The sequence below is a fragment of the Lathyrus oleraceus genome, chromosome 4, assembly GCF_024323335.1.
Source record: "Lathyrus oleraceus cultivar Zhongwan6 chromosome 4, CAAS_Psat_ZW6_1.0, whole genome shotgun sequence".
NCBI lineage: Eukaryota > Viridiplantae > Streptophyta > Magnoliopsida > Fabales > Fabaceae > Lathyrus > Lathyrus oleraceus.
This window is the reverse complement of record NC_066582.1, coordinates 404,642,039-404,652,837: the sequence shown is the minus strand read 5'-3', so window position 1 is coordinate 404,652,837 and position 10,799 is coordinate 404,642,039. Positions and strand designations below refer to the sequence as shown.

The following is a 10,799-nucleotide window of genomic DNA, read 5'->3' as shown; positions in this document are numbered from 1 at the left end:
AATACATGTTTAGGCATTCCGTTTAGTTTCTTAACTAAAAAATATTATAAATTAGTCATTTAACTTCGCTTTCATTATTCTATTTGGTCTATTTCGTTAATTTTTGACCAAAAAAAAACTTTAAGTTCCGGTGATATGACGTGACAATAATATCATCGGTACAAATTTGAGTATAACATATGTAGTTAAAAACGATTACCTTATTTAAAATGCGGCGTTCCCCCGAAAACAAAATTCCTGCCGTTTAAACAGTGTATCCGTTTTTAAATATATATGTTGATTCAGATTTGTACCAATAGCTTTGTTGTCACGCTACGTCATCATAAATTAACGTTTTTTTGTCATAAACTAACGGAAGAGATCAAATAGAATAACGAAAGTGAAGTTAAATGATTAACTTGTAACATTTTTTAAGTTAAAAGATTAAAACGGAACATTAAATTAAGTTAAGAGACTTGATGACTAAAAAAAAATATATGTCTAACAAAACTTAAATAGTCTTGATCCTTGTAAGTTAGTGTGTTTTTTATTTTCGTCCCAAAATATTTTTTTTCTTTCTTAGAAGGGGTCCATTAATGTTAAAATCACGTTGGTTTTAGTTTCTAAAATTAAATTCTACAAGAAAATCTTTGAACTTTCATGTGGATTTTAACTTTAGGGATTAAAACCAAAATGATTTTAACTTTAAGATATTATTTACAAAAAAATAAAAGATTCAGAGGACGAAAATAAAAAATACACCGATTTATTTAAGCTTTCTAATATAAGTTACACTATAATTATAAAATTATGTTTTACTATTGTTCTAGATATCATATAATAACAATATTTTTGGATTTAGAAAATATGCAAATTAAAAAATATGAAAATAAGTGTAGTTAAAAAAAAGAATATTTTTGGATTTAGAAATTTTGCCAATGAAAAATATGAAAATAAGTGTAACTAAAAAAAAGTTACTGCTAATAAAAATGTCTTCACCCAACAAAAGAAAACATAAATTAAAAACTTCCATTTCCAAAAACGACGAGTCGTACGATGTTCAAAATAAACCAAAAAACCATAAACACCACCATCACTACAAACCATTAAACGACAACAAATGTAACACTTCCATTGGCTCTGACATCCAATTCCACTACAACACAACCTTTGACTGATCCTCAAATCAAAAACCAAACATCATCTTCTTAATCTTCCTTTTGTTCCAAACACATTACTTCACAAATCATGGCTTCTCCTTCTTCTTCCACTTCTTTGGTTAGTCCACTCCTTCTTTCTCCACACAATGGTTATAAAGTCTGGGAAGACCCATCATTCATCAAATGGAGAAAAAGAGACCCCCATGTTCATTTACATTGCCATGAATCAATTGAAGGTCACACTTCTTTTTTGCATCTTAAAGTTTCATTTTTTTTTATCATGTTTTCGGTTTGATTTAATATAGGTTTAATCATTGGTTACATCCTAAATTCAATTTTCTTCTTCTTTTCAAAAGGGTATATATAGTTTCATAGAAAATTACCTTTTTTTCATCTAAAACTTATGAATTATAGACACCGGAAATATCTATTCTCAAAATTGTGTTTCATAAACTTTGTTTCTTTTTGAGTAATATGGAATTTTGTGACATGGGTAGGATCTCTGAAATATTGGTATCAACGCAGCAAAGTGGATTTTCTGGCTTCTCAATCTGCTGTTTGGAAAGATGATGCTGTTAATGGAGCTCTTGAGAGTGCTTCTTTTTGGGTCAAAGACTTGCCTTTTGTTAAATCTTTGTCTGGTTATTGGAAGTTTTTCTTGGCTTCTAATCCCACCAATGTCCCTACTAAGTTTCATGAAAATGAGTTCCAGGATTCAGAATGGAATACTTTACCTGGTAAGTTCATGTGTTTTGCAGATAGAGGCCTTAGCCACGCAATAGCGTAGCGAAATTTAAATAGCCGTTGTTCGACGATACTCTATTTAGTGTATTTGAATTGATTTATGTGATTCTTTATTGTTACAAGGGATGAGATAGTCATCTATGTCTAATTGCGCTCGTTAAAATTGGACAGTTCCTTCGAATTGGCAACTCCATGGATTTGATCGTCCTATATATACGAATGTAACATATCCCTTTCCGCTTGATCCTCCTTTCGTTCCCACGGAAAATCCTACTGGCTGCTACAGAATGGACTTCCAGCTCCCTAAAGAATGGGAAGGTATGATTCAATTCTTGTAACATTGTTAGTTTTGTTCTCCTTTTGTTTATCGATATTCTCCTAGGTTGTTTTTTAAGTTGCTTGTTAATAACATTAGCTGGATTGCAATAGGTAGAAGAATTTTGTTACATTTTGAAGCAGTTGATTCCGCATTTTGTGCATGGATAAACGGGCATCCTATAGGATATAGGTATAACTCTTTCGCTCTCTTTGGTATATACAATGCGCATTCACAAACCCGATGATGTAGTTACTGGTTAAGGACATATCACAAGTTGTTTACATAAGCTCTCTCATACAGTCTCACAAGTGCTTATTATTACATAATTTCTTCGAAGAACGAATGTACTATGAATGAAGCTTCAAAATCAATCAACTTGTTGGTTTTGTAACAAAAAAATATCATTATTTTGCAAGGACAGTCAAGACAGCAGGCTACCTGCGGAGTTTGAAGTAACCGATTTTTGTCATCCATGTGGTTCAGACCTGAAGAATGTTCTGGCCGTTCAAGTGTTCAGATGGAGTGATGGCTGTTACCTTGAGGATCAGGATCACTGGCGTTTATCTGGCATCCACCGTGATGTTCTTCTTCTCGCAAAGCCAGAGGTTCATTTTCTCTATATTTCTACTCATCATAGTAAGGTAAATTCATATTCTCAAAGAACCACTGACGTTTATTTCGCATGTAGGTATTTATCACTGACTATTTCTTCAAATCAAACCTCGCTGAAGATTTTTCTTACGCGGAGATGCTGGTAAGCGTAAATATTTTACGAAAACGCGCTTGTAATTGTTGTTTGGGAAATCTGATAGTATCAAACTCATGTATACATTATGCAGGTTGAAGTTAAAATCGATAGATTACAAGATACATCGAAGGACAATGTTCTTACAAACTACACCATAGAAGCTACATTGTTTGATTCTGGAAGCTGGGAATCCTCCGACGGGAATCCTGATCTACTTTCAACGAACGTAGCAGACATAACATTCCAACCAACAACTGCGCCGTTAGGGTTTTACGGTTACACGCTCGTGGGAAAACTGCAATCACCAAAGCTATGGTCAGCAGAACAGGTATTTTGCGTCTGATGCTTACACAATCTTGCTGATTTTGCGTCGTATCACATATGATATTTTCTTTTGTTTGGATTTGCGACAGCCGTACCTCTATACGTTAGTTGTCATCCTCAAAGATAAATCCGGCCGTGTGCTCGACTGTGAATCGTCTCAAGTAGGCTTTAAACATGTAGCTAAAGCCCACAAACAACTGCTCGTTAACGGACATCCCGTTGTAATAAGAGGCGTGAACAGGCACGAACATCATCCAGAAGTCGGAAAGGCAAACATAGAAGCCTGCATGGTCAAGGACTTGGTCTTAATGAAGCAAAACAATATCAATGCCGTGCGGAACAGCCATTATCCTCAACATCCGCGTTGGTACGAGCTATGCGATTTGTTTGGCATGTACATGATAGATGAAGCCAATATCGAGACACATGGTTTTGATTATTCGAAACATCTCAAGCATCCTACTTTGGAACCAGTATGGGCAACTGCAATGTTGGACCGTGTGATCGGCATGGTCGAGAGGGATAAAAACCACACTTGCATTATTTCCTGGTCTTTAGGAAACGAATCTGGATTCGGAACAAACCATTTCGCTATGGCTGGTAGATAGATACTCTCATTTACACTAATTTTTTATTTTAAGAACTGCTAACAAATCTTATTTGTTGATGTTTTTTGCTTCTGTCTGTTAATGCATCAGGTTGGATTCGAGGAAGAGATTCTTCGCGGGTGATACATTATGAAGGAGGTGGATCGAGAACTCCGTGCACTGATATCATATGCCCTATGTATATGCGTGTTTGGGACATGTTGAAAATCGCCAACGATCCTACCGAAACACGTCCTCTGATACTCTGCGAGTATGATCTCGAATTTCACATGAATGATATAACTACTTGAAATCTTCTCTTCCATTATCGTTTTTTCAATGATAGATAATTATAGCATTTTTGTTTGACAGGTATTCACATGCAATGGGAAACAGCAACGGGAACTTGCATATATATTGGGAAGCGATCGACAACACATTCGGACTCCAAGGAGGATTTATATGGGATTGGGTTGATCAGGTGACTGATCATTGAACACTATAATAACCAGTTGATGAATGAATCAACATTTCTTGAAAAACGAATTATTTCCTTTTCGATTGTGTATAGGCTCTGCGGAAGGTTCATGCAGACGGTACAAAGCGTTGGGCATATGGAGGTGAATTCGGAGATATTCCTAATGATTTGAATTTTTGTTTGAACGGTCTTGTATGGCCTGATCGAACTGCTCATCCTGTTTTACATGGTACGTTAACAGATTGTATCATTTTGTAGCACACACCGTCACATAAAGCTCAACGCACTTTTCATCGGTTTAGATCGTTTGTCATGGCTTTGCTTTTTTTTTGTTTTTCAGAAGTCAAGTACTTATACCAACCAATCAAAGTGAATTTAACTGAAGGGAAATTAGAGGTACTCAACTCATAGTTCATTGTAATTTTGTGTTTCCTGAGCCAAATATGTAGTTGATGATGATTCATTTTAGTTTTGATTTTTCAGATAAAAAATACTCATTTTTTTCAAACAACAGAAGGATTGGAGTTCAGCTGGTATATTTCTGCAGATGGACACAACCTTGGATCTGGTAAGTTGAGTCTTCCCTCAATAAAGCCTCAAGGCAGTTATGCTGTCGACTGGCAATCGGGTCCATGGTATTCTCTATGGAATTCATCGTCATCACCAGAAGTGTTCCTGACAATAACTGCTAAGCTTTTGAACTCCACGCGCTGGGTTGAAGCCGGTCATACTGTTTCCACTGCTCAAGTTCAACTGCCACCTAGGAGAGACATTGTTCCTCATGTAAGGGTCCGTTTACTTTTGATGTTCCTGTTTTCATATATATGCTTACGCTGCGTCGTTTTAAATTTTCTATTTCATGAATGATTCCAGGCTATCGATATTCAAGGTGGCGTTCTAGTTGTTGAAACCGTTGGAGATGTAATTAAAGTAAGCCAGCAAGATGTTTGGGACATAACATTGAACACTAAAACAGGTTTAATCGAAAGCTGGAAGGTAAAAGGAGTACAAGTTATGAATAACGGCATACACCCGTGTTTCTGGCGAGCTTCGATTGATAATGATAAAGGAGGAGGAGCTGATAGTTATTTGTCCAAATGGAAAGCTGCTGGAATCGACAGTGTTCACTTTATTGCCGAGAGCTGTTCTGTGCAAAATACGACAGGAAACTCGGTTAAAGTGTTAGTGGTTTTCCATGGTGTTACCAAGAGCGAGGAGGGTTCGAAGGTTTTATTTACAACGGAAATGACGTACACTATTTATGCTTCTGGAGATATCATTTTGGATTTCAACGTGAAGCCGGATTCCAATCTTCCTCCATTGCCACGAGTGGGAATCGAGATGAACTTGGAAAAATCATTGGATCAAGTAAGTTGGTACGGAAGAGGGCCGTTTGAGTGTTATCCAGACAGAAAAGCTGCTGCGAATGTCTCAGTTTACGAGAAGAATGTCGATGAGCTGCATGTTCCTTATATTGTTCCTGGAGAATGTGGTGGTAGAGCAGATGTTAGATGGGCAACATTTGTAAACAAAAACGGTTTCGGAATATATGCTTCGAAGTATGGCAGCTCTCCACCAATGCAAATGAGTGCAAGCTACTATAGCACTTCGGAACTTGACCGGGCCGCACACGATTATGAGCTCGTTAAAGGAGACAGCATTGAGGTTCATCTGGATCACAAGCACATGGGGTTGGGCGGAGATGACAGTTGGTCTCCGTGTGTCCACGATCAGTATTTGATTCCTGCTGTGCCGCACTCGTTCTCTGTGAGGTTGTCTCCGGTAACTCCGGCTATTACTGGTAACGACATCTACAGATCTCAGCTTCAAACCTCTTAATTCATTTATCTTATTTAAAGATTAGTGATTGGATGAAAATAATAATGATGAAGGAAGCTATTGTATTTAGTGGAATGAGCTTGCTTGTGCAAATTTGGTTAGGTTCCTCTGCATTTGCTTGCATGACAGTTTACACATGAAATAATGAATTTGTGTTTTGCTTGCATAATACTAGCTGTTCTCAAATATTATTGACAGGACGACACTTATAATCGAAATGTGTGTGCAGAAGTCAATACCTGTCTCTGATGTTTCAATTTGATTGTATCAATCTTTGAATGAAAACTATGCTGATGGAGAAAAAACACTAGTTCAGCAGTTTCATGTATTGTCATGCAGCACAAAACTCTGCAAAAATAATTAGGATGTTTGAGATTTTTTTCATAAACCTTGCAAATAAGAAACTAGGCAAAATTATTATAGAACTTTGTGTAATCCAAATTATTTTTCATAATTTTTATGGGTATAGGAGGAGAGTAGGATTCACTTTGGAATATAAAAATTATGGAAATAGTCGGCACTATAGTTAGGAGGAAGATCAATTTCATGTGCCTACAAGAAACTAAGTGGACGGGTGAAAAGGCAAAAGTATTAGATAGTTTAGGATTTAAGCTTGATACACTCATAAAGTTAGACCAAAAACTGGGGTGAAGATCATTGTAGACAAAGATTGAAAGAAGAATATTATGGATATAGAGTAAGAGATTGAATCATAGCCTTTAAATTTGTAGCGGAACAAGACACCTTTAATGATAGTAGTGTTTACGCTTCTCATGTTACGTTAGCCGAATACTTTAAAGTAAAATTTTAGGGGAACTTAGAAGATTTATTCTAAGATATACCCCAAAGGGAGAAGATTGCCGAATACTTTAAAGTAAAATTTTAGGAGAACTTAGAAGATTTATTCTAAGATATACCCCAAAGGGAGAAGATTTTTCTAGGAGGGGATCTAAATGGATATGTATGGAGCGTGATAAGAGACTTTGAGGTCGTGCATGGGGGTATGGGCTCAGGAAGGTAAATGTGGAGGGTAAATCCGTTATAGAGTTTTCGTCGACTTTTGATCTTACTCTAGCTTATACTTGCTTTAAGAAAAGAGATCATCATTTTATCACATATAAGAGTGGGGTGACATGTTCTCAAATAAGCTTCTTTCTTATTAGGAAGTCAGGTAGGAAAATTTGTTTACACCGTAAAGTTATACCAGGGGAGAGTTTAACTACCCAATATAGAGTATTGTTTATGGATGTAAGAGTCAAGAAGATATCGAAGAGACGAAGTGACATAGGAGCTCCATATATTAAGTGCATTTGAAGGGTGAAAAACAAGAGGATTTCCAACACAAGATCTTGAAGGGATGGTTCAAATAGCCACAAAGAAATGCAAATGATATGTGGAGAGATGACTTAAGATATTAGAAAAGTAGTTAAGGAGACACTAAGAGAATCAAAAGGTTTTGTACCTAGGGGTAAAGAATCGTGGTTGTGGGATAAAAATGTCGAGAGTAAAGTTAAAGTAAAAAAAAAAGAACGTTTTAAGGAAATGTCTAGGTGTAAAAATGTCGAAGTTTGGATGTACTCACGAAACACATCCAAGAGTTGGCATCGATATAAATGCTTTTTGCAAGTGATATAGTCATACTTGAATAGTCGAAGGAGGATTTAAATGAAAAAGGTTGGATACTTGGAGACGAGCCTTATAAACGCATGGTTTTCGCCAAAGAAGTAAGACAAAATATATGGAGCGTAAGTTCACCAAAAGTAGAAGTGTTTCTAACCTAGAGGTAAAAGTTAGAGACCATATCATCCCACAAGCCACGTAGTTCAAATATTTTTGACCCATAATACAAAATGAAGGATAAATAGAAATGGATATAAATCATCGAATTCAAGTTGGATGAATCAAACAGAGGAGGCCTCAAGGATTTTATGTGACACAATAGTACTATTCAAGTTGAAAGATATTTTTTATTGGACATTAGTGAGACCTACGAGTTTTACGAGACATAATATTGGGTGGCTTAAAATCAACACGAAAATAAAACAAATGTAGTAGAGATGAGGATGTTGCGTTAAATGTGTGATAAGACTAGACTGAATATTCTCCTAATTTTAGAGAAATTCTTATTATAAAAAAGAGGGAAGGATAATTTATAATGTATTTAGAAAAGTAGTTACATTCAGTTACGAGAATATTATCTAGAAGTTTCATGTTCGAGTTAGGAGTTAGACAATTCTGGTGTGTTATTTGTTAGGCGAATGCGACTTATCTAGATGTGGTGAATAGATCCCAAGTTTTAAAAAATTATAAAAATTGTTTTGAAAAATTTAATGGCTAGCGGAAGTGACCCGATCGAATCATCTAAGCTGAATCGCTATCGAAAAGCCCGATTATGGATATATAGAATAAAGTTATGATAATGAGAACAAATTGATCAAAATACTTTTTAACAAAAATCACTTGAATGCTACACTAAAAGTAAAGTCTATTTTCAATGACAAAATACAAATTGAGACAAATTATCGAACATCTTGTGTGCAATCAATTTCGTTTAGAATTTCGTATGATTTTGTCCATTTGCAAATCCAACCACAATCTAATAGATTGTGATCAAATCAACAAAACCTTTTTCAAAAGGTTATCAAAAAGTTTAACTAAACGTATTGATTGTACAATCGACGAATTCAATAATTTACAAATGAAAAGTAAGAGAGAGAGAGAGAGAGAGAGAGAGAGAGAGAGAGAGAGTACATAAGTATTTGTATAAGCAGTTCCCCAATCGGCCTCGATATGGGTACGTCTGCCCTTTACTCGAACTCGAATTGAGATAATCAAAATTAACCTTTGCAATCATAGTTTTACAAGAGAAGTGTAGCGATACAATCTCACACTTGCTCTTCCCTTAATCATCTAAGCTTGATCAAGTCACCCAACAATACCAATTTGATCCATCGTCCCACGCTACTCATTTGCAAGAAACCCCATTCTTCAAAGTTTTCACTTGATCGAACCCAAATTGAGAATTATTGTCACCCAAGATTTACCAAGATGATCCACCATCTCCCGCTACTCCTTTGCAAGAAATAACGTTCTTCAAATCTTTTACTCAATCGAATCCAACTTGCGTAATTTTGTCTAAAACCTTCAAATCACCAATTTTTCTTGAAGAAAAACCCCAGCTTGGTCTTCTTGTTTGAAACCCCAAAGATTCTCAATCTTAATCTACAATTCAACAATCTAAATTGGACGTTATCAACATTGTTCTAGATGACACCCAAACAAAAAATGATTATGTGCAATTTGTTTATGTGTATGCATAGAACATAGTTTGAAGATGAAGAGAACTCTTTGTATATTCCTGGTTTCATTTAGGTTTTCCTAACAACCCTTTTTGAAATGATGCATGTATGAAGTATTTATATGTGTGCAAGTTGGAGGCAAAAGGAATGCAAAAGGTTTGAAATAAATCATGAATTTTTGGAAAAATGCATCGTATGTATCGACCTATATATATCATGTGTCGATTGACGCATTCGAAACATGTGTCAACCTGTATAGGTCATGTGTCAACTGATAGAAGAAAAGTTTCTTCTATGTGTCGACCTAAAATCCCTCCACAGTTGGCACATTAAACAGAAGCTACATGCTTTAAAATTGAACTACATGTGTCGACTCATAACTGTATGTGTCGACTCATGCATTACAGAAGATACAACCTTTAAAAGTGATCCACATGTGTTGACTCATGACATGTATGTGTCGACATATAAACTTATTTTTCACATACAAACCTATTTTTAATGCACAAAGTCTTTTCTAAACCATTTTCAAAATGTTTTATGCTTCCTAATGCTAAGATTCGCATTAAGACTCAAAGGATAACGTCCAATATACATAAACGCTAAAGTATCCTAGTTTTGACATCATACAAAATATATCTAATTGGAATTTGCACTCACATACTCCCCCTTTTTGATGATGGCAAAACTTGAGACAATATATTTCGTGTCTTCATGAAGGGTCCCCCTGAATGTATGCATCCCAACTTCATCTTGTAGATGCTTATCCCCCTTTGACAATATCAAAAAGAGACAAAGCAGCCCATGAGAAGTATCTTATATCACACATATACTAATATAACATGCAGAGGCGTTTGCAAAGATAAAATCATCAATAAAACAACACTCACATAGAATGATGTAAATATTGAAAATGCCTAAACATAAATAAAAGCAATTTAAGCAACAATATAACATAGTTGCCACAAATCATGTCAAATAACATATACAATAAACATGAAAGGTGGAGGATACAATGCAATAAAAAAATCCTGAGTTGCTTCAAAAGCGACATGTTTATGTGACATATACTTTTGGGTCCCCCGAATGGTACACATGCATGGGCTATAGCAATGCGACTATTTAGATTTATCACCGCTCAAACCAAAAACAGAAATGTTATCATAACAATGACACACTACAAAAAATTTATTGACATTCTAACATGTTCAAACATATTTCATGCTGGAATAGATAAACAACAACCCCACTTATATCATGCAAGAACTAATAATAGATAACATGCTTATAAAAAAAGAAGATATTTCAAATATGGGAGAAGA

At 35.5% G+C, this 10,799-nt stretch overlaps 1 protein-coding gene across 1 annotated transcript; it reads left to right on the top strand.

Annotated features, from left to right (window-relative positions):
- The first annotated feature begins 1,086 nt into the window (after positions 1-1,086).
- Positions 1,087-6,347, top strand: LOC127075699 (uncharacterized). Its single transcript, XM_051017160.1, has 14 exons — positions 1,087-1,375; positions 1,637-1,876; positions 2,055-2,201; positions 2,313-2,391; positions 2,624-2,807; positions 2,891-2,956; positions 3,042-3,278; positions 3,364-3,874; positions 3,973-4,132; positions 4,234-4,342; positions 4,433-4,568; positions 4,680-4,735; positions 4,823-5,122; positions 5,213-6,347. The coding sequence occupies exons 1-14, from the start codon at positions 1,228-1,230 to the stop codon at positions 6,176-6,178; spliced, it is 3,339 nt and encodes a 1,112-aa protein (XP_050873117.1). The 5' UTR covers positions 1,087-1,227; the 3' UTR covers positions 6,179-6,347.
- Positions 6,348-10,799: the final 4,452 nt, after the last annotated feature.

Bases quoted from the DNA above. Each gene is read 5' to 3' on its own strand.
- LOC127075699 (XM_051017160.1), top strand. From the start codon at position 1,228: ATGGCTTCTCCTTCTTCTTCCACTTCTTTGGTTAGTCCACTCCTTCTT. The intron at 2,202-2,312 runs GTATGATTCAAT...GGATTGCAATAG, and splicing joins GCTCCCTAAAGAATGGGAAG to GTAGAAGAATTTTGTTACAT. The intron at 4,736-4,822 runs GTACTCAACTCA...TTGATTTTTCAG, and splicing joins TAACTGAAGGGAAATTAGAG to ATAAAAAATACTCATTTTTT.